Source organism: Hippopotamus amphibius, chromosome 8 (assembly GCF_030028045.1).
Source record: "Hippopotamus amphibius kiboko isolate mHipAmp2 chromosome 8, mHipAmp2.hap2, whole genome shotgun sequence".
Lineage (NCBI taxonomy): Eukaryota > Metazoa > Chordata > Mammalia > Artiodactyla > Hippopotamidae > Hippopotamus > Hippopotamus amphibius.
Window position 1 is genome coordinate 119,890,627 of NC_080193.1, and position 25,162 is coordinate 119,915,788.

The following is a 25,162-nucleotide window of genomic DNA, read 5'->3' on the forward strand; positions in this document are numbered from 1 at the left end:
AATATTGTTGAAATCCCTCAATATAAACTAAGTGTTATCAGTGATCATAAACTTTCCTCCTCCTCTCATCGCCCTGTTTTTCTTCCAATATCTAGAAGCTATACTATCACATTTATTAAGGTTTAGAACATTTATATTTTATTTTGTAAATAAAATAATTCATATTTTGCCTAGAGGTTGAATTCTAAAAACTAAAACTTATAAATAGCATTTGATAATTTTATAATTATGTAACTATCATTGATGTAGAACATACTACATATTTAGGACTCTTTGAAGAATAAATAGAAATCTTTTTTCTTTGCTTTTTAAACAAATTTATTGATGTATAACTTGCACACCATAAAATTCATCCCTTTTAAGTATACCATTTCAAGATATTTAGCAAACTTACCAAGTGGTGCAATCTTCATCATTATCCAGCTTTAGAACATTTTTATCACCACAATAAGGTCCCTCATGTCCATTTATGATTAATTCCCTTTCCTATCCCCCAGCCTCAGGTAAACATTAATCTACTTTCTGACTCTATAGATTTGCTTTGTCTATTTTTTTTTCTCTTAGAAAAATGGTTTTAAGATTTATACGTTATAGGATGTACCAGTATTTCATTTGTTAGATAGTATTCCTTTGTTTTGATTTACCTTATTTTGTTAGTCATTCCTCAGTTGATGGATATTTGAAGTGTTTCCACTTTTTTGATATTATGAATAACTCTGCTATGAACATTTGTGTGCAGGTATTTGTGTGAACTTTTGTTTTTTACACCTTTTGGGTTGATACCTAGGAAATCTAACTTTGTATTTTTCTACACCAGTCTACTCAAAGGAAGATGTCCTAATTATCAACAGCATCTGTAGCTTTTTTTCTTATATGTCATTAATTACTGTAAATCATTCCTTATTTTACAATCTAACCATGGCTTTTTTGTTCAGATTTTTTTCTCCTCTAGAGATTTAAAACAATTTTAAATTAATATTTTATAAATACTAAAAAGTATAAAGTATAAAGATATTACCCACAAACCTGCACATTTATACCCTGCTTAAGAAATAAAATACTCCCAGAACAGTTGAGGAACCTTATGGATTTCACAATAGCATCTCCCTCTCTTCTTTCCAGAGATTACCATTATCCACAGTTTATCATCTTTATGCATTTTAAAAAACTTTTACTAACTACATATGTATTTCTTGTTTTAATTTGAAATAATTTCTTCTTAACCCTTCTTCACAGATATAAACCTGGGATTTTGTTTTTAATCTTCATGGCTAGGTTAGGTACACGCCTCTGATTTTAGACGTTAATAACTTTTTTGATTTTCAAGTGTACTGACTCGTAATTATTTTAGAAGAGTATTTCAGTGATATGTTTTTTGAATTTGATGCTTCTGAATATGTCATTATTTATCTTTGTCATTATGTTATAGTTTGCTGGGTGTGGAATTCTAAGTTTAAAATTATCGCCCTTCAACTCATTACAACTCAATATAAAAACCAATAAATTTAATGCCACAAATATTTAGAAGAATTTCACTTACAGACCAGGATATAAAGTTTCTAAACAAAATGAACATCAGCAATGCATTAAAAACAATAACACTCTATGACAAATTATTTGGGAAATACTAGTTCATGATCAGTGAACCCTATTGAAATAAATAATTATCAATATATTACAATCTAAAGGAGAAACATCATGCAACAGTATCAATAATAATAAATGCTACCAATTTAATAGGGCAGTTACCATGTGCCAGATGCTGTTCGAGGTTCTTTATGTATATCAACTCATTTAATCCTTATATCAGCCTTATTGAGGAAGGTGATATTATTATGCTCCTCTACACATGAGAAGATAGACACATAAAAGTAACTTAAAAAGATCATATAGTTCTTTAAATTAAAGAACAGGGATTCAAACTCAGGTAGTCTGGGTCCAGAGTTTATGCTGTATTATATTCTGACATCAATAGATACTGAAAAATCATTCTATAAATTTTTGTCAACATTCCAATTAAATATTAATAATAAAGTAATAAGAATAAAGGAACCACTTATTATAATAGAGATAAATTTACCTGAATATAGAGTTGAAGCAAAAGAGATGGAACATCTGAGAGATGAGACACATTGGATCAATTTTTGCTGTATATTCAGGACTATTTTTTCAATTCCCCTCAGAACTAACATTGAATATTTTCTTTTGGGAAGCGTATTTTAATTTCTTAGAATCCATTCTTTTTGTCTTATTTCTCTTTCTCATGTCAAAAGTTTTTGGTTTAGTTTAATTTTATGAATGCAACATTTTGAAATTTTCTCAACATATTAATTAGAAAAAAAGTTGTAAAAAAAAGTTCCCTAAGTTCTACTCTGTTCTCTTCAACATGATTTATTTTATCTTTTATTTTATTAATGTATCTTGTAGACATTAGTTATAAATTAGAAAACTGCTTTGAATTCTCTACATTGACAGAAATAACTTTTTGATACTGCTTAAGGCTGAAAATTATTTTGACCAAGGATTTAAATAAGCTGTTTTATGTAGCTTTGTTCAAATTTTTATTTTATTTTATGAAACATTTAATGTAATAATTAAGCATTTTTGTGTATTAAGTGTGTAATCATTATACTGTGAGTTCTTAAATATCAATTCAATATACGATAGAAGTGACATACTGAAAGCAAAGGGCAAATGAGTTTTAACGAGGAGATAATATTCACCAACACATACTTAAGTAGAATAGACCTCATTCTTTACATTGCATTATTATTGGTAACAATGACTGGCCAATGTGAGTACTTGACATTTCATGGCATAATTAGAAAATCACTTGTGGCCTCAAGGACTTTGGTATCTTGGCTCATGAAATAGTAGTGGTGGAGTACTTTTTATGGACAGTTTTCACTGTGGTTTATCTTTGAGAGTAGGATTCAGATGTTTATTGACTATCTCATTACAATAAAATCAGGTTAAGAGATTATGACGTGAATGTAGCTAGGATTATAAATGAAGGCACAGTGAAGGTAAAATCAGTATATTCAGAGTAAAGACTAACTTATTTCTGACAACTCTAGTAACTGCCCATAAAAGTGAGGCTGTGATTGTATAAAGCTGTCTGCTAGCTAAAGACCTTAAATTCAGATCAAGTTCGGGAAATAGCTTGCTGGAGAGAGGAAAACTGAGGCTTAACTTGATATAACCTCTTTTTTTTTTTTCTAGAAACAGTTAATTTTCTGTTAACCTTATTTCCATTTTGTGTTTAAGAGTCTGTGGGAGAACAGCTTAAGCCCACTCAGTGGTTGCTCCTACCCATTCGGTGGCCAGAGCCGTGGGGGCCGCAGACAGTCCTCGCTGGCAGCTGGGGCTCGGTCTCCAGCGGGGAACTGCTGGGTGGGCACCGAGGCCACCTGCGCCTTCGGGCCCGTCTGTGACCTCGGGTGCAGTAGCAGTGAGTTTGGGAGCTGGAGCAGGCCATTCGCCCTGAAAGTCCCCCTTGGTCGCAGCCTTTCCAGCAGCGGCCTGCGCTTCCTTTCCGTCTCTTCAGGGAGTGGAGATCCGGCTGCCCTTCCCGGGCTGTTCACGGGAGATGGTGCCGCGCCTGCGCAGAACTCTCTGGGCCAGCGCCCACCACGTCAGACCCCGGGGTGGGCTCCCCTGTTGTTGTCCGGGGATGATGGCAGCGTCCGCATGGCACAGAGGAGAGTCTGTGTCACACAGGGCGATGGTGGGTGGGTTCACGTAAGAGCCTCTGTGAGGGCTGGTGGTCCGCCCTGGGATCGGTAGCCGCCGGAAGTTGTGGCTCCTGAAAGGCTGCCCGGATCTGGTTAGTGAAGGTTCCAGCAGTGAGGTGGCCAGAAATAGGCCCCAGGGGCAGCAGCAAACGTCAGCACAGCTCGCTGACCAGTATTCCTGGAGGGTATGATGCTGGCATCAGGCGGTTTTCAACGGCAACAATGGCACGAGCTGCCGGAAGAAGCGTCTCCCCTGTTCTCCTCAGATTTATGAGGTGGATGCCATCACGTTTCCTTTTGTAGATGATTGTTCCATTTGGAAATCAAGGTTGGTGCCACCTAAGTGGGGTTCCTGCTGCAAGAAATTTGAGGACGTCCTGTTCCTTTATTCGCAGGACATCAGGGGCCCGGGACATTGTGAAAATTTCCTTTTAAGTTACCGCAAGAACCCAGACAAGATATATGGACACCTTTTTGGGTAGCATGGAAAAACTATCCTCTTCTAACTTGTAAATCAGAAGGCACAGTTGACCCTGAACAGCACAGGTTTGAACCTGTGTGGATCTGCTTATACATGGATTTTTTTTCTGTAGTAAATACTGTACATGATCTGTGGTTAGTTGAATCTGCTGACAGGAAAACGTGGGTACTGAAGAATAGTGGGTACTGGGGAACAATGTATATGGAGGGCTGACTGTAATTTATATGCAGATAATCCACTGAAGGCGCCTCTAGCCCCCCAGTTTTTACAGGTCAACTGTACATATTGTAACTTTGACTACTAGATGTGGGCAGTGTTGTTTAGATAGACATAGTAACTTTATAGTGGAAGATTTCTTGTCAGTAAAATCACAGTGTTTATTTTAAAGGACTGGATTTAAATCTGAAGACTGTCTTTATTTCTCAGTTTTCTCAACTGTTAAGTGGGGAATATTACCTACCTCATGGCCTTTTGGTAAGAATTTTAAAAAGTAATACTATTAGGTACAGGAAACAGTGTCGGACACATAGTAAACACTCAGTAAATCTTGGATATTGTTACCTCTCTACTGTCTATGAATATCTCTACCTTAAACCTCAAGGTAACAGGCAAGCTTTCTTGCAAGGAGGAATAAAATTACATTTGTGTCTCCAAACAAACAAAAAGAGATATTGCTTTTAAGAATATTTTTCTTAGCAGCTTGCAGATAGCAATAGCTGTTATAAAGCTCATACTCAAGGTCTGTGCTTGTTTCAAAGAAAGCTCACCATGTGTTGGGAGCTTGGCAGATGACTCAGTTCTGATTCCTTTTATGTCCACTTTCTCTCATTTTTCTTCTAAAATGCACAAGCAGCACAGCATCAATTTCTCTCTTCTCCTCCATCTCCCTCTCTGCCCCCCTCCTCCCCCCTCACTCCCTTTCCTTCAACACATGCACACAAGCATACACACTAGTTTCATTTTATTTATTTTTTTAATCCCCAAAGGATTCACGGAGCAGTCTGTGTGCAGCTGCCGTGTTTTCCCCTGGGTAAATTGGCAGTTACCTACTGTGTGGAGTTGCTAGGAGAAGGTGAATAAGCATGATTACAGCATCATCGATGTACATGTTTTTTTCAGTAACAACCTGTGGAGCTCTGTGGTCTGTCTTCTGTATGGCTCATGTTATTTTCTCATTGTTGTCATTAATATTTGTTGAATTTATTGTTAGAGCCTGGCATATTTTTAACTCTTGATTCCAGATCAATTAAGAGGCAAAAATCTTGGCATTTAAAACAGCCACTTTTTTCTCAGGGTGGTGCTGCTGATGCTGGTTCCTACCATCTGTGTTCTTATTGCATCCTGTCCTCCTTCCGTGGGTAGCGAGGAATTCAGCTTCTTGTGGTACGCTAAAGTCATTCACGTTTCTCTTGTGCATAATAAATTTCAGAAACTGTAGGAATTCTGATGTGCTTCAGTGCACAGAACCGTAACAAATGAGCTGCTTTTGGGGAGAGCTGGAGTGCTCAGTCGGTCAGTAGTACAGTAGCAGGCTCACATGTGCCGATTGTTTCTGTGAGGTCAGAGGATCTGTTTATACTGCTGTCTGCTTGAAGGGGGGTGATGTGGTGAGCAGTGGATATGCCTGTCAAAGTCAATAGCAATACTGGCAGAAGCTGCTGTCAGCTTTGTAAATGTGCAATGTTTTGATAGATAAGAGATGCTACTGTATAACTGTTTAAGATTTGTAGTGGACTGAGGAATGCTTGAACTGAGCTGCTGAAACTGTAACTGTATTGCCCTAGGAGTATCATCATGGGGTCCACTGCTACAGAAACTGAAGAATTGGAAAACACCACTTTTAAGTATCTCATAGGAGAACAGACTGAAAAAATGTGGCAACGCCTGAAAGGAATGTGAGTAAGCTTTTTGCTTGGTTCTGTGTTTTTATCCATCCCTCTGACCAAAAAAAAATTTTGACTATTAACATGATGAATTGTTGATACTTTCTGACTTTGTGGATTAGTGTTTCCTTTAGAAAGATTTTCTTTAAAAAAAATAATAAACGTGTCAGTCTCAACTAACAACTTGCTTGAAGGATGTATAGTTTTTTGCACAGATATGTTTTATGTAAAGTAAGGTAACTCCCTGAGAATTCACTTCACTATTAGACTACATAGCTTCTTTTATACATTCTGTATGTTTTACATAGATATGTGGTTTAGATATGCAGAAAAGTAATTAGAAAAGCTGCTTGCCAGGGTACTTGCAGAAATAAAATTTCTCTCAGGTAAAAAGAGAGATTACTACTAATACTTATTTCTTTGTGATTAGATTTTTAAAAAACAGGACAGGGTTAATATGATAATAAATAATTGTACTCCATTATGCTTATTTGTTATGTCTTAATAATATTTTTTTAAGAAAAAAATGTTTATGTGGTAAAATTACTAGCAATATACCAAACTTGCTTGAGAGTTTTGGCTTAAATTAACCAATTCACTTCTGAGAATACAGAATAGCTCATGGTATAAAATAGACTTTAGTAAGATGGGTCAAGAAGTGTCAAGCATGAAATGTAAGTACCTGAGTCAAACTTTAATTGCAGTGCTGTTTACCATGCTATTTAAACAGCATCTAAGTTTTTTTCTGTGTACATAACTAATTCCTGTTTAGTGTTCCAGCACACTATGTTTACATGCTTTATTTAATTGTAATTTTAAAATCAGATTTAATATTTGGATAAAAATATGAACTATGAATATTTATCGACCATTGCAATTGTTAGCATATTTGCAGACTTCAAATGAAAATATGTTTGCTTTTCTATAATAATAGCTGAAGGAATCCTATACCATGAGAAACAGGTTTTCTAGGATTTGTATTTCTAATGTGTATACATATTATTGTATAAAACACAACATTTGAGTAAATTTAATGTTGCTGTTTTGACATTTGTAATCTTTTAAAAGAAAAATTATATCAGACTTTGTTAGGTAAAAATGCCTTCTACTTTCCTCCATTTGAATGTCCTTAATGATGTTTGTATAATTAGTGTTGTCTGTATATTTTCTTACACTTGAGGTAATACATGGCATTACAGTGCACTGGTTTAAGAGCACACTAATAAGGCAAACAATGTTGAACAGAGGATAACTTTTAAAAAGGAAGCCATCTTTACAGCATTTGAATGAATTAGAGGAATATGTTTACAGGATTCATTGAAGATTTAGAAATCATAGTTTTTTGTAGACATGGTTCTCTAGGGAAACAAATGATCCCACAAAAGCAAATAACAGCTTACCAAATTAATCAGCATAGAGGAAAATTAAATATTGGCAGTCATCAGATGATTTATGTCCTAACCTAATGAGTGGATGAACATCTGTACTGGAAAAATTATGTTTCATATTACAACCTATTTTAGATTTTCTTCCCTTTAGCAGAATAGGATGGTTTTGGTTTATTTGTTTTGTTTAATTTGTGTTTGTTCTATTTTTCTGCAGTTATTTGAATGTATGAAGATGTATGGTAGTGAGTTTATGCATATGTCTTTTAAAAATTTGAAAAGTGAATTTGTGCGTACCTAACATTTTAGGGCAAAAGTTATCCAACTTTTACTGCGTCAGGAAGATCAACTGTCATTTTTTTTCAGGAGAGGGTAATAGAGTCATTCAGCAGTAGAGCTAACTTGATATTCAAGATGGCTGTTGGATATAATTATATATGTACCTATATAAATTTTATATTGTGTCTACATAGAACCACTGAATGACAACACAGAGCCACTGAATGACCAAATTATTGATAATTAGGTTTTTTAAAATAATTATTGCTAAATTGATGGAAATGACTGAATGCTTTTGCATTAAAGCAACAAAGAATTTTCATTTTGTTACTACTATTTTAACTTGTACTTTGACTAAGACATTTCCAGTATTCTAGATTTAACATTGTCAAAACAAGAAGCTCTAAATCTGAAATCTGCGTGACTAATGACAACCAAATTCTTTAATTATGGTCTTTTGTGTAGTCTGCATTCAAAGCAGTGATATGACGGACTCCCTATTCCATTGCTGAGATTGTCTTGCCTATTTAAAATGTTATATTGACTCAAACAGAATTTTAGCTTATCAAAGTGTCAAGTGCTAGAATTCTACTTTTAAGTATTGGCAATTAAAATCATGTTACTCATGAATATGAGTAACATTAAAATTATTATCAACTAATTTTGCAATAATTTCCTTAGTTTGGCAAAAAAGACTCAATGAAGGCCTTTAGATACTTGTTTGGAAAGTGATTTTTTTAGCTTTTACTGAAAACTTTGCAAATGCATTCATTTATTTCAACAGGATATTCTATTCTTAAGTAGGTTTACAGCAAGTACATTTTTAAGGTTAAATAACAATAGAGACAAAGGTTAAAGTAAAATAAGTTTTATTCCAGTATACCTTAAAAAATGGAAAACATGAACCACTACAGGTAGATATTTACAGAAAATATTTTATAGGCATTTTCATATAACATTATATTTTAGAACACTTTTTTTTCAGTCCACAGAAGTAATTTTTATATTTTGTAGCACAAGTGAAAATGTTGGTAAACTAGATTCAAATATCAATTCTTCTTTATCATTTGTTGATTTCTTTCATTGAACTCCTTTTAAATCTCCCTCATATAATATTTGAGACAGCATATTCAGTGATGTGCTAAGAAATCTCTCACTCCTTTGTGGGAACAAAGGTGAAACAGTTTTCTCTTCCCATTTCTGATGTAGACTTGTATGCTTTGTTCTATTAACTTTCTTTTTATAGTTATGGCTCTTTTCTTTAGCTTTCTTAAATCCATCTTCTACCACTAATTTGTCACTCAGTATGACAATTTAGATTCTACACAATGACTCACCAACTCTGATGGTAGAAATGTTAGCAAATGACTATGGCATCATGTCCTTCATAAACTACATTTAAAAAGAATCATACATTTGCCCATAAGTTACCAACTGTTTAGGATTTGGAAAACACTTCCTGTTTCTCTTGCCATCTCGATAGCTGATGGAATTTCTGGTTCAGAAATGTCCTGTGATTATGGGACCTATACTGCTTCCTACATACTGAAAACATTTTCCTAACACTAGTCTTTGCAAAGATTGTTAAGTTGATTGATTTCCATGAAGAAAGTTGATTTGAGGATTTCATATTTGTTTTCATTTATACATAGTAGTTTTTTTCAATTTAAAAATAATCTTCTTTTGTGTCATGATACTGGTTTTTGGTCTTTCAATGCAAAAAGGGCTCTTCCACTGTGGATTTTTTAAAAATCAAATTTGTTTTAAAACATTGGTGCTGTTCTTTGCAGTCAGTGCCACTGTTTTAAGAATTTGATCTAAGGGGTTACATCATTTCCAGAAAACTGTGGTCAAGTAAAAATTCCAGTGAAAAGTACAAAGTGCTATAGTAAAACTAAATCAGAGTGTTATCCTACTCAGTTTTTCAACAGAAAAGAGGAAAGTTTGAACTGCTCGAAACCATAAACTATTGACAAGAAAGTGAGACTCTGTAGTACTTACTGCCAATACCTTCAGTTTTTATAGATGTAAGACTGTGAGAATTTCACAGTTAGAACCCAAATTAATATATGATAATTGATTTTATATGTAGAGACACATATCTCTTTATGTCTCCTAATCCATACAAATATACAGATTTTAAGATCTGGGACTGTGGATGCAACAGTTGAAAAACTTAAACTTCTTTTCTCATTTTTTTTCTCTTTCATTAGTGGTACACATGATCTTCAGTAGTGGAAGAATAAAATGTAGAGGAGCAGAAAGTGAAGGAGAAAGGAGGAACTGTATAATAACCCTATAACTAATTTCAGTTGGCTGTTATTGTAGAGGGCAGTGTTTTGTACAGTTCTCAGATGAAGTAGCCCAAACCTTCATCACCAAGAAGATGCAGCAGAAATGCATATTTAGAATAAAAATTGAAAAAAAAGGTAAAGTAGCAGGAGTTATTAGCACCATATTTCCAGACTAGAATTATACTTTAGGATGGAGCAACATTATAGATGTTGCAAATAAATCTGATCCTTTTACTCTCCTGTATCAAACCTTTAAAGCCTTCTAGTGCCTTCCCTTCAAAGTTCAGCATCCTTCCCCGGTCTCCCTATACCTGCTCAACTTTTGGAGCCTACTTTCATGCCTTTTCCTCTGTGGCCTCCTCCTACCCAAGCCCGGCATTGCCCAGAAGAATTGCTGCTTACTTCCCATCTGCTTTTGTTCATTTTTTTCTCTCTTCCAGATGGAACCGCTCCTTTCTCCTCTCTCAGTCAAAGTTGCTCTTGCTTCCCATGAGGGTTTTAGAGAGGTGTGGGGATGTTTCTGCTTGTTTCAGTGCCTGAGGGTGTTTCTGTATTCAGTGGGCAGCAAGGTCCAGGCATGATAACTGTCCTCCAGAGCTTAGGACATTCTCTTATCAGGAAGAATTGTCCTGCTCAAAATTCTAATTGAGAGCTTATTAAGAAATGCTCAAAGATCTCTTCTTTTTCTTTTTTTAAATAAATTTATTTATTTATTTATTTTATTGGCTGTGTTGGGTCTTTTTTTTTTTGCTGTGCACGGGCTTTCTTTTAGTTGCAGTGAGTGGGGGCTACTCTTTGTTGTGGTGCGCGGGCTTCTCATTGCCGTGGCTTCTCTTGTTGCGGAGCACGGGCTCTAGGCACATGGGCTTCAGTAGTTGCAGCACATGGGCTCAATAGTTGTGGCTCACGGGCTCTAAAGCGCAGGCTCAATAGTTGTGGCTCATGGGCTTAGTTGCTCCGTGACATGTGGGATCTTCCTGGAGCAGGGATTGAACCCGTGTCCCCTGCATTGGCAGGCAGATTCTTAACCACTGCGCCACCTAGGAAGCCCTCAAAGATCTCTTCTTAAATTTCACTTGCAAAAGAAATCCTTCCTGACCCTCCATGCTAGGTTAGTTTCCTATATTTGGCTTATTAAGTAACCTGGGCTTCCCTTTTCATAACAAAATCTACCTTCCCCACAAGCTACCGAGGACAAGAGCTATGCTCTCTGTGATTGCTTGTGGATCCCCAGCCTCTAGCATAGTAACTGGCATAGTGGAGATAATGCAATAAATACTGTTAAATCAACCCATCAGTGGATAAAATTCTGAATCTTATAGTGGCTCTAACTACAAATTTAGAAGATTAGTCAGACTGTCAAAATAGGGCCTAAAGCCAGGTTAGAGGAGTGGAGATAGATTCATAGCTGGACTAGAGATAAAGAAGATGGAAGGAAGTAATGCTTGCTTATTGTCTACTAGTTGTCAGAAATTTACAGATATAACATATTGGTATTCTTATTTACTCTTTTCCAATGATTTCAAGAGGTAAGTATCCTAAGTTGGTTAAACAGCTAGTGTCTGGTGGAACTTGGATTTAAGCACAGATCAGCCTACCTGCAAACCTCCTATTCATCTTGCTCCCCACCTCCTACCAAAAAACAAAAACAAAAACCCCACAAAAGAGGACATTCTCACAATAATTACCTAGAAAAGTCACCAGAAAAGGATCTAGAGTGGTGCTTCTTAAAACTTAGCCCATGAGCCTTATGGTAGGCATACTAATTGCCTCCAAGAGATGTCCGTGTCCTAATCTCCAGAACCTGTGAAAATGTTATCTTATATGTCAAAGGGGAATTAAGGTAGCAGATGGAGTTAAGGTTCCTAATCAGCCGACCTTCGAATATGGAGATTTGCTAGATTATCTAGATGGCCCCAATGTAATCACAAGGCTCTTAAAAATGGAAGAGGGAGGCAGAAGAAGAGGTCACAATGCTGCAATGTGAGAAGGACTCAACTTGTCTTTGCCAACATCAAAGATGGAGGAAACAGGCTACGAGCCAAGGAATGTGGGCAACTTCTAGAAGCTTCAAAAGGAAAGAAAACAGAATCTCTCTCTAGAGCCTCTAAAAAGAATGTATCCCTCCCAACACCTTGATTTTAGCTCAGTGAAACTTGCATCAAATTTCTAACCATGGAACTGAAGATAATACATTTGTGTGTTTCAAGCTACTCAGTTTGTGGTACATTTGTTGCAGCAACAATGAGAAACAAATACATTTATCTTGTAACAGAATAGCAGAGTATTTAATCAACATGATCACTCCCATCCTCTCCCAACACACACATACAGTCCTACTCAGACACACACACACACACACACACACACACACACACACACACACACACACACACACACACACAATGCCTAGAGGTGGGGCCCAGCCTAGGTCTCTCTATGGCACAATGGAGTTAGATATTCATAATCTTTAGCCATTAAATAACTCACTGTCCTCCATCTAACCCTGGATTACATGCCCAGACCACTAGTTTTCTTAATAAGCTCTGATACTGAGGATATAAAGTGGATTTATTTCAAATGTCAAAGAATATTTATACTGTCTTTCTTAGAAATTGCTGATAATCTCAGTCTTCATTCTCATATGGATGAGTATGTGACTCTTTTGATGGATTAATAAGGCATATCAGTTTAAAAAAATCAGTTTTTTAGTCATAAAACTAATTTGAAGAAAAGCGTCTCATAAAACCTCTATTGGTATACAGATATAATAGTAATATAAATCTCAGTCCTTGCATAACATTATGTTATGGTTTCTAAAATGGACATTATTGAGGTGAAATACCTTAGAGATTAAGAAATTGAACTCTGGAAACAGTCAGATATTTTCTAATACTGTCTATCATTTAACTGAGTGACCATGAAAAAGTTATTATCTTTTCTAACTTCACTTATCTGTGAAATCCAATTATTTCAATCATCATTCGTTCAATTATTCAGTAAATACCAACAGATTGTGTAGTATGGAAGGTACTATTTTAAGCACAAGAGCTTACATTCTAGGTGAAGAAACAAATGAGAAAAAAGTAAATTACAAAAAGTCAGTTAAAATGGAGTAAGAAGTTACCTGAAGAAAACGTACCAGGTCATGTGATCAAGAGTTACTTGGAGAAGGTAGTTTGGCTAGTCAGGGATTACTTCTCTCAGGAGGTAACCTTTCAGCTGAGACAGACAAAAAATTGATACCTACCTCATTAGATCTTGAGGTGAGAGAGGTTAATGAATGACACATATAATCTTTGCCTGAGCTCAGAATTAAGTGAGGGACAAATATAGGAGTCCAGTAGATGGAGATAAAAATGTCAGCTTTATTAAAAGACTAAATTCGTAATGGAGAGTAAGACTTTGGTTTGCAGCTAAATAAACCAAAACACCTCTGAATTTAATTTACTCCCCAAAACTGTAAACTTCCCCAAATGGGGACAAAATCTCTTCTCCTAAATTTACCTCATGACCTCTAGTAGATGAGATATGTTTTCTACAAGTAGAATATCCCTTCTGTACCCGTTGAAAAGGACAGCTTACATCCCCAGGTCTAATTCCTTCTCCACAATTCACCAACCAAATGTTGCTTCTCCTCTCTGTGAAAGAATGTGAAAAGTGGCAAAGAGAGGGCTGGAAGGCTTTTCCAATGGAAGGTCCTTCCACTTAGAAGCAAGCATTAAGATCTGGGAATCTGGATGTTGCCAGAATCAAGATAGTGAAAATCAAATAAAATAATGTATATAAGAAACATAACTCAGTACCTGGCACGGTAAGCTCTTAAAACATTGTAATTATTAATATTTCCATAGTCTTATCCATTCTTTGCGTAGTCCAACTCTACTACTTAACAGCTAAAAGTTAAGTTGATTAATTTTTCAATGTCTTGGTTTCTTAACTGAAAATGAGAGTAATATCCTTATCAATCTCATAGGTGTTGGGAAGATTAAATGAATTAACGCTTATAAACTGCTTAGAACAGTGTCTAGAATTCAAGCAATCCTAGCTGTATCATTATCATTACTGATAATATATACAGAAGCAGAATTCTATTTTTTTTTTCAGGTAATTTTCTTACCAGAATCAGTAGACAGAGTAGGATTGTCAAGATGAGAAAAGAAGGCTTTTTTTTTTGGCTCAGTGAAGGTGGTCTCACCAAAATCCCTAGGTTTCTCTTTACCAGAACAGTTATACTCAAGGATTTACACAAGAGTGTGTTATGTGGGAAGAGAGAACTGATGAAGAGAAGTGGGCTGGTCTTGAGAGTTTGCTGATATAAGAATTGCCTTGATGGATTCCGTGTCTTTTGTTCAGCATCTTGTAGTGGTCTTAGAATGGATTTTAGGTCTCAGTAATCATGTATGACCTAGGGCTAATCTGATTTCCTGAGTCACTCGAGCTTGAAAATCATTTGTTAGGTTTTTTCTTATCCCTGCCTAGGTCTGGTTCATAAGAGAGTTGATTTCCAAGTAATTATTGTCATGTCTGATAGTCATTCCTTTTGTCAATTCATTTTAGAAAAAACCAAATTACCATTATGTTATTAGATTTTTTCCTTTATTCTAACATATTTCAGTCAGCTAATCAAATGTAAATATTTGAGCAAGTCTGATTCCCATCGGAAAGCACCATGCCAAAAGCCATTTGGATATGAAAGGAACTGTTCATTAGCACCATTAAACAGATGATAGTTTTAAAGGTTTATGAGGATCCTAGTATTCCACGTACCTGATCTGAGCAAGTATTAAGCATGAATAACTATTTATTGTTAAGAAAAGACATAAAAATTGTAACAGGTTATTAGAGGAATATAAGTGAAACATTTTGACTCTTTTGGTTTCTCTTTTAAACTACAATTTCTTGAAGAGATTATATTTTATTTTGTATCTTATAAAATATTTAAAAACAAATTTTTATTAAATAGGCCCAGAAAATGCTCAAAGCAAACAATTTTTGGTAGGTAAAATTTTGATATTAGTAGCTTTTCAATTGTTTATAATGAGTCATGAAAAAGTAGTAAAATTTCTAAGCACCAATGTCTACAGAGTGGCAAAATAGAGGTTAACCTTAATTAAACTCTGCATAATCATGGAAAATCAAAGGATTCTTGGAATTTTGTACATGAATCAGGTCCTTGATAACTTAGAAGAAAATCACAATAGACTTCTTATTAGAAAAGCAAGACTATGATGACTCTGGTCCACTTAAAACTGGGCTTTGTGAGACTTGGTTAAAAACAAACTGGTTCAACATAATTATCCTGTTTTTCTGATAAGAAAACTGAGCCCCAAAGACATTAAATAAGTTGACTAATGTTCCCCTATTAGTAGGGGAAGAGCTAGATTCCTAGGCCCATAGCTATTCCATTGAACACTGACTTAGATAATTCCATTTAACACTTGAGACTCACTATAAAACCTGACATTTCAGGAGTTAAAAACTGCTCTCTTATTTTGATTTTTTCACAATCCTGCCATCTGTTTGCCTAATTCTGCATACTCAAAGATGAATACTGAGGGGAGTTATCACTTGGCATATGCTTTAGATGTCGGAAACTCCCCAGTTCTATTTCTCTCCTTTTCTAGGGCATGCACCACAATTACCCCCCTTAATTAATTTATTTAAACCAATGATCCTAGGTAGGATTTGCAAATGAATTTGACTTTTCCTAAACTCTCTTGCCCCTATAGAACTTGGACTTTTACAAAATTATTCTAATTTATTTGGCCTTTAGTATGCTAAAAAACAGAGAAAGATAACCCTGCACAGCAGAAATGTCTGGATGTCTGTCCCTGAAGATTTTTATTTACCAATGAGAATAAAGGCAAGAGTTCTAATGATTAAAACTAGGTATGTTATTCTTGCTATGCTTTCTCTTCTTTTCATGTTATAAAGGATTTTAAGCATATGATAAAGTTCTTTTTTTAAAGTAAAGTGAGCATTTCTCCTTTTGTTTATTTTATAAAAATCATCTAAATGGAGTTTATTCTGCTTTATTGCCAACAGAGAATGTAAACTCCTTAAAGTGTACCCAATATTTTCCTCATCGTTTCTTAGACTGTATTTGGAAATAGTTACTAGATGGGTTAAGGAGATCTTTCGAACTCTTAAGAACTCTCAAAATCTTCAGTACCTCCTACTGGTTCCAATATGAAAAAGTGCCTTTATGTGTGTGACCCTCTTGATAGTTCATCCCCCACCAAATCTCTGCTTTAATACCTCAAATTTTGCAAAGAGCCCTCTATTTTCCATAAATTCTGTTATGCTGTTGTTTACTGTTACAATATGGTCCAACTTGTTCATGACTTCCTACATCCCTCTTGGATAACCCTTCCAATACTTACTCTGAGCTTGGCCAGAACATTGACTAACTTGCTTTGGCCAATGGGAGGTTAGCAAATGTGACACACGTAAAGGCTTGGGAAGGGCTTATGTAGTAGGGTTTACTCTCTCCTGCTGCTCTTTGGAACCCTCATACCAGTACTGGAAGAAGCCTGGTTAAGCCTGCTGGAGGATGAGCATGTGGAGCAGATACAAACCATTCCACCTGAGGTCCCTCTAGACCAACAAGACCATCAACCACTAGACATGTGAGTGAGGTCATCCTGGATTATCCAGCTTCCTCAAAATCATGACAGAATAGTAAGTGTTTATTGTTTTTGTTTATTAAGTTGCAAGATGGTTTGTTACACACAAAAAAATGCCGACTGATATACACTGCAAATCAAGTTCTTAGCCTCTAGGTTTTTCATATAGTTCTTCTCTGGCTTCCACATTTTTTTCCTACTAACACTCTTCTTCTCTCCCTCATTATCTCCTATCATTTATTGCTTGTACCCAATCAAAATTTAGGAAATATTTCAGAGATTAAAATTCAGAGATAAAAATTGAGGCTCCTATTTTCAGAAAGTCAGTCTAATAAAATTCTCTTCCACATTATTTTCACCAGTAACAATATCAATGGTACATACCTACTTACAGTATTTCTTCCAATACATGATCACTCAGTAGCCTGTGTATTGAAGTTGTGTTGCTCTTAGGTTTCTTTGAACAGATATAATTTTCCACCAAATAGAAGAGAAACATAGAATAAGGCAGGGAACTGCATAGTTTCGTAAGAGAAGATGGTTCATATTCTGTTACCCTGGCAACAGGCACTGGGAAGGCCAGGGCTCCCCACACATCCTGTTGCCCTGACAACAGGTCAGTCAGGGCATGGGAAGGCCCAGTTCCCACTCTTCTAGGCCTTTTCTTTGCAACCACAAAGAAAAAGGAGAAAGTGATTTTGCATCTTGTTCCTCCCCACCTACATATTTCTTCTATTATCTGAATCACTCTAGCATAAGATTATCTTTCCAGATGTAGGAGAGGGTAAGAAAATAGTGAACTCAATTTTTATATTCATAAGCTCTGAAACATTTACTAATTTTTAACTGGGTCAAAGGAGTATATGATAGGAAAAAAAAAAGGAAGGAAGGAATCAAAGTAGTAGAGAGAATAAACTGTGGAAACCAGATCAGTAGTATATGAATAATGTAGCAGCTAAGAGCTGATTTTGGGTTTGCATTACTTAGCTGCATTGGTTAGGCTTAGCTAATTTTTAAGGAGTTCATCTGAGAAAGTCAAATCTATGAAATGGTTGTTTATTTGGTTACCTCTATTTTGTGAACAGACAGTACATAACCAAACATCATAAAGTGATGTTCCATCATAGAATTTTTTGTCCAATTAATTTTCAATTATGTACACATTTTTCCCTTTTTCAGCTTTTATTATCTTTCATCAGTTATCTTTTCTTCCTATGTAGAGCTGATAAGAAAGCAAGCTGATCAAATTCTTATTTTCCTTCCCTCTCTCTTTGTCACTTAAGCAATTGGTTTGATTATGTAAAAGAAACACACTTTACATTTATTTTTGGAGCTGTATATTGCTTCATCGTCATAATTTTTAGTTTTGTATAAATAGTTGTCTATTTAAAACTGACAAACACCATTAGTTATACTATTACTAATCTCCACCAATTTTCCCATGAGTTAAAATAAAATCTTAGTTGAATCCTTTGGTTTTAAAGGTAGAACAACAGCTTTAAATTCTATAAAACAGACGTCTTCAACTTCTGTAAACCAGAGTCTTGCTGGTGAAGAGAAAAGTGACAAAATCTTCTCTCAAAAAACAGGAAAAGGGATTTGTGGAGAAAGTATTTTGAATTTAAATTGAGGGAAAAAGGAATTATAGGCTGGTGAAGAGGAAGTATCTTTGGGAGACTGTAACCAAGTTAAAGTTGAATTTCTGGAAGACCAGGTGGGAAAGTTGGAGCCTAATCAGAATATCACTAGAATCCATGAAAAAACACTCAAGACTATATGAGACTAGATAAGGTGACCCTTCTAGGTACTCTAATTGCACTTCATGTATTATTATTATTGTCCATTGAATTTTCTGCCTTCCAGGTAACCCTTCTTACTTCCCTAGAGGTAACAATAGGGGAACAGTTACATCCATTTGCCATTTGTTTAGTATGGTATCCTCAGTGCCTAGAATAGTACGTTGCATAAAGTAAGAACTTAAAACTCTTTCACTATAACAAAACCCAGTCATTAGGCAATGTGTAACAACTTTACATTTGAGCAGTACAGCTAGTAAAGCTATATTGCTCAGCAGCAACATTAATTCAGGTTGGAAGGTCAAGAACGTTTTACAGACCAATACAGATTATTGGGGAGGCGACTATATGACAGACATCTAAGTTCTATGGAACTGAGAATCTGAAAGGATGGTTATGAGGGAGAAAATAACGCAAAGTGCCCAAACCCTGTGTCTGGTGCAAAATAAGCATCTGCAAGTGTAAATTACTTTTGTGTTACAACTATTTGTAAAACAGTCTGTTTGTTTTTGTCCATTCCTCTGTCAAATATAGGTTGAGATAAAAGTTGGCCCTAATAACTTTATGATGGATAGAGGCAGAGGAGATTCAACACTAAGTAAGCTTCCTACTCCAAAATTCTAATTTCCTAAGTTCTATACCACTCATATGCTATGAACACTCAAATTTCTGTTTTGTTATATATATGAACTATTGGGATTACATTGAGAATATCTTTCAATGATTAGTGAATATTCAGTGTTCACACAGCCTTGTGACCCAGAGAATTCTTGGTGAGTGAAGACTGCTGTGTATCCTTTGAGAATTAGTTGCCTGCTGAAGTTTCCAAACTGTAATGAGTTAGATAAAAGGAGATAAACTGGCCAGACTTGGAGATCAGGTTAAATACTTTATATTAGCTTCTGGGCTGCAGTTATTTGTCCACTACTGAATTGAAGAAGACTAACTAATCTTTCGTTTGCACAGTTCCTCAAAGAGAAACTTTGCAAGGTAGTCTTGAAATGTCACAATGTGATTGAGCAATTTTTACAGTTCTTGAGGTTTATTTTTACAGAAATTCAAGTCCAAGGTGTGTGACAAGGCTTGAACTAAAGTCATAATTTTCAAGCTGTCATTTAACTTGTGTTCTCTGACTTCATCCTGTCATGTGAATCATATTTCAGTTCAGGATAAATATTTGCAAAATGTGTATCAAAAGATGCTTCTAAGAGTGAACTTGTCTACCATTAATGGAGTCATGTATTAAGGAGAGATCACATATACTTAACGACTGAGAATGTTCCAAAATGAAATTTACAACCAAAATATTAATATACAGTTTAAAGGATTAAACTATACCTGGCATTAGTCTCCAAATGACCTCACTATGTATACTTTCCCTCTGTTTGACATAAGGCATTGTGACAAATTTTTTGATTTGTTATCAAAATCATTTTAGTTTTCTAAATAAAAAATGATCAAATAAGATGCTAAAAATTATTTTGTTTACCATTATTCTTATATTTCTTTGATCTATGTCTGTAGTAAATTAGCATAACATCCATGTTCTATTATTAGACAAGTTGTTTGATCCACTGATAGCTATAGCACATGGAAAATAAGAAATAACATGGAATCACTTAAGAGCACTCTGGAATTAGAAATGTGTTGCCATGTAGTCTTAGCTCCCTAGAAAGAGGAAATGTTTAAGTTCAGAAATAGGGAATTAAGAAAGTACTCTCCTTGATAAACTCAAATTGTTTTGTTAAGTATATGTCTTATGGGTATAAAAGTAAACACTAATTTACACAGTGTGAGTCAAACTATGGTAATCTTACTGATTAGAACTATCTTAAGAATGAGAGTCACTAAGAAATAGAGTTGCAGCTTAAATTCATCAGGACTATGCTGACACTTGTAAAAATATTGAGGTACTTTGGAAAGTAGGACTAGTATTATTTAATTAATCCAGTTTAGCTGTCTTGCCAATATAATTTAATTTATTTGTTCATTCAATGACCATTCATCACTGGGCACACACAGAGCTCCAGCATCATTCTAGGCACCAGGGTGCAGTGATAAACAATACAGTCATGATCTCTGTCTTCATGGAACTGCATTTTGATGGTGAGGATGAATGATAGACAAGCAAACAAAAAATATGCAATGTAATTTTAATAAAAGCAAATAGAATAAGATGGCAATGTGCCTGGGAGGTTCTGATGTGGCTATTTTACAAGAGTGGTCAGGGAAGGGCTTCCATGACAGCAGCTTATGAAGAGAGACCTTAATGAAGCGAGGAGGGAGCTGTGCCAAGACCTGAAGTAATGGCATCCCAGACAGTGGGAACCAAGGGCACAACCCCCGAGGCAGGGTGCATGTGGCATGTTTGAGGAAAAACAGCAAGACCAGGAGGACTGGATCACAGTGGAAGAGGGAAAGAATAGAAGAACTGTGTATGGAGAGAAAGGCATAAGCCAGATCATCTAAGATCTAACAGGTCATGATAAGAAATTAGGATTTTATTTTGAGCCTGGTGGAGAGCCTTTGGATCTTTGAAGCAGTGGAGTGGAGTGGACTATCTGACTTAGGTTTTAAGAAGACTTCTCTGGTCATTTGTGGAAACTAACTGTGAGAAGAGGGAAGGCAGGAAAGAACAAAATTGGAAATAGGAGGATATGTTAAGAGGTTGTCGCAGTTGTCCAGTTGGAGAATTGGTAGCTTTGGTGACACTGGTACTTATGGAATTGGTAAGAAGTATTCAGATTAAGGACATGTTTAAAATTTGAGCTGGTAGGACTCACAGTGAATTGGATGTGGGAGTGTAAGGTTTGAAAAGAATGAGATATAATGCCTTATTTTATGTGTGTGTATATATGTGTGACTCTGAACAACTGGGTCTGGGTCCTTTGTCTGAAATCCTTGGCCCCAAATGTGACCTGAATTCATAACTTTTCAGATTTTAAAAAGGTAATAGATGCCTATTCCAAAAATTACTAAATATTCCCAATGGGATCTGGGTACCTCCCAATGAATATTTCTGCAACAAAACATGCAAATATTCACTTAATAAAGACAAAAAATGATCTGTATTCAATTCAGGTTTTGCTGCCAAATGAGTTCAGGTCAGATCAGATTTGACTGCCAAATAAAAATGTCTGGTTTTTAGAGCTTTAGGATTTTCATAGCTGAGGATAAGGGATTATTAACCTGTTCCATTTCTTGAATTGGGGAAACTGGTGGTGAAAACAAAAAGCTCTTTTGGATCCATGAATTTTGAGATGCCTATTAGACATTCAATTGGTCTTACAAATAAATAGACAGCTGGACAAGTGAGAGGTCAGGGCTGAAGATATAAATTTGGGAGTCATCAATATATGGATATAAAGTCATGGAACTAAATGAGATCATCCGGGGAGTTAAAATTGGGATAAATGAGAAGGAAACAAAGGGTTGAGCCCTCAGCCACCCCAATAATTAAAGGTTGGGAGAGAAGACAGTAAAGAAGACAAGGAGTAGCCATTGTGCCTTGGCAGCTTGGAAGCCAAGGGAAGACTATTTTTTAAGAAGGTCAGTGTCAAGTGTCAAATGTCACTGAGAGGTCATGTAGCATGAACTGTGTCTTGACTGTTGGCTTTTGCATTGTAGAGGTCTTTGGCAGTCTTAGCAAAACACTCTCAATAAAGTGGTGGGACAAAAATCCTAATAGGACTGGGTAGAAGACAGGACAAGGTGAAGAAGTGGGGGCAGCATGAGCAGCTAACTCTTAAAAGAATTTTCTGAAAGGAGATCATAGAGGTAGGGTGATAGCTAGGGCAGGATTGAGGGTAAAGGAGTTTATGAAATGTAGGAGATATTATTAGAGGATTCTGATGGAAATATTGATAGAAGTGATTTTGTAGAGAGTGAGAAATCAATGGGGGTTGGGGGGAGAGAATCTCTAGCCCCTTGAGCAGGCAAGAGGTAAGGATGGCTTAAGGGCAGAGATTGGATCCAGGAGCAAGGGTGGCTCATCCATGGCAGTAGGAGGGAAGGCAGAATGTTTGGGAACATTTGGTTAGTTTTATTTCCTCAGTGAAATGAAATAAGAGGTTATTTGCAGAGACTGAGAAGGGGAGAGAGGGAGTGGAGATTTGAGAACATGTGAAACAATCACTTCAGGAAGGAGGTGACTAAGGTGGAATCGTTGGTGAGTATCCACTTTGACGGTATATTTAAAGTGAGATCAGTCTGCATCTCTGTGTGCTTTTTTTCCTGCTACATTTAGTTCAGCTGCTTCCATGCAGGGTCAGAGCAGATGCAGAACTGGGTTTACAGAGTTCTTATTTTGTCAGAAAATGCAACTGCAATGGATGAAGAAGGGGAAACTGGGGTTTCTTCAAGGTAAAAGTAAGGGGAGAGATGAGAGTGTGGGGGGAATGATAGCCAGTGAAAAAGTGGATAAGGTCAGAAGATTGGATGTAGAGAAAAGGATAATGAAATTCTAGAATGAGATGCTAGGATCAGTGACCTTTTTCTCTTCTCAAAGACACAAAATGATATAATAAACACATATTATGTGTAGACAAGGCTATACAAGAAATATGATTTGTGAAATGAATCTATGGTAGGTAATTTTATTTTCCCCTTCTTTACAGAAGTCTGCTGTGAGCTCCTTTACATTTTGTTACTAGGCTTTCTCTTCAAAACAGAAGAGGTTGTTAGGAGTGTGGCCATTCCTGCAAAGAAAACAAAGCTGGCAGATCTAATTTTAGGATGCTTTTCCTTGACAACAGCCTTTTAAATATTGCTTATACAACAATAAAAATTGGCTCCAGAAATTAACGAGAATGCATTTGGTCAAGGAATTTCAATTCCCGTTTACACTTGAACTTTTCATAGTGTCATGAGAACACATAATAAGGCTTTTCCTTCACCTTGCTTAAGTGACACACATAGATACACACATATGCACACAAAATAATGATATTGTGTACTTTGGTGTAAATTCAACTTTCATTCAGTAACTACATATAATATTGTGCTGATCAGATGTAAAGTGAATTAAAAGTCATTGTTTCTTTATATATATATTTGATATTGATTTTATTTATTTCCTCACCGCATAGCTTGTGGGATCTTAGTTCCCCAACCAGGGATCGAACCTGACCCCAGCAGTAAAAGCGCCCAGTCCTAACCACTGGACCGCCAGGGAATTCCTTTTTGCTTTTTATTACAATGTCATTATGTATAGAATTTGGTGGGTCATGATATTAAAAATTTATAAGGCTTCAGTGTAAAGGTCACTTGCAGATAGATTTTATCTTTACTTTTCCCAGGAAATTGAATCTTCTGTTTTTGTGAAATAAACTAATTTGAGGATAATCATATGTGATTTATGTGAGTATTTGAAAATTATTCTTCTGAAATGTTTGCTGAAATGTTTGGCATTTTAGGGTTGATCTTATTTGAAATTTGGTACCAGGTTGCTTACCCCAAGATAATTCTTATAATTCTTGGACCCTAGGTGGGATGTCCCCATAGGTAATGCTGTGCATTTTACCCTTGGAAAATTGAATTTCCTTCTCAGCTCATAGAGATCTTCCCTCCTGATTTTCCTCCCTTTGAGGATTGGCCTGAATATGATCTGAGACTATATGACTCCTGTTTATTCTGCCATCAAAGCTGTACTTGGATGTCTAAAAATGCCAGGCATGTGTTTTGACTGGGTCTTTAGAGAAATATAAATTTGGCTTCCTTGGTACTAATCCTGTACACTGTGTAACACTTTTGCTTTTAAAAATTAATTCTCATTTTTATTAAAGTAATAAAGTAGTACCATAAGACAATGAAAATGGAAGTTTTCTTCCTCACCCCTTGATACTACCCAGATCTGCTTCCTAAGACATCAACTTTCATCTTTTAATTGTTTTTCCTATAAATCATCCATATTTTAAAATAATAATTTTATGTAGTTGTTTCTTGATTTATCTATTTTGAACATTATCTACTCACTTCATATAGCAATGGATGAAAATTTAGCACTCTTAGACCAAATTCTAGCTACTCCCCACTTGACTTTCTCTCCCCTCATTCTCCTACTGTGGTTCTATTACCATTCTAGTGAATCAGTATTTGGTGTTTATAGTATAATAACTGAATTGCCTTCACTTCTGAGCCAAGAAATGAAATATGAATATGTTTCCTGTAGACTACAACTCCTTGTGTTTTCCTGGAATTAATAATTGTTTTAATTGTTAGTTTGTTGGCCTTGATTACTGCATACTTATCACTAATTCTCTCCAAATTCATAAAGAGAGGTTGTAAGACACTCTTCAATATATTTCCTACTTTTCCAAGCATATCATATGCTTTTGTCCTACTCTTTTCCTTGGAGATATTGTTCTTTGAGCCTTTGTTCCAGCTCTTTCTGGAGCTTTCCTTGCCCAAGGCACAGCTATTCCTGGAAACTTCCCTTTACCTTCATTCTAGGAAATACCTTCAACACCCTCGTGTGTTAGGTGTGTTGTTTCCTGGGTCCCATTCTTTCTTGGTTTACTCTCATTTAGGTGATGAGCTTCACTAATAGCTTCCTGCAATAAGGCACTTGAGAAATACACTCTTTTAAAGTACATTCATATATGAATATATATTTTTTCTATTTTGATAAAGCTTGATTCTCTCTGAAATAATAAGTTAAAATATTTTTTTCTCAGAATTTTG

The 25,162-nt window shown here is 35.8% G+C and overlaps 1 protein-coding gene and 1 pseudogene across 1 annotated transcript in view; one reads left to right on the plus strand and one right to left on the minus strand.

Annotated features, from left to right (window-relative positions):
- Positions 1-3,285: 3,285 nt before the first annotated feature.
- On the minus strand, positions 3,286-4,150 carry LOC130859513 (40S ribosomal protein SA-like; annotated as a pseudogene).
- Positions 4,151-5,899: 1,749 nt separating this feature from the next.
- The window catches only part of PDE1A (phosphodiesterase 1A), a 340,367-nt gene continuing 321,104 nt past the window's right edge, over positions 5,900-25,162 (plus strand). The window contains exon 1 of the mRNA XM_057746597.1: positions 5,900-6,110. Within this exon, the coding sequence (XP_057602580.1) occupies positions 6,010-6,110 (101 nt within the window). The 5' untranslated portion in view covers positions 5,900-6,009. The remainder of the gene's footprint in view (positions 6,111-25,162) is intronic.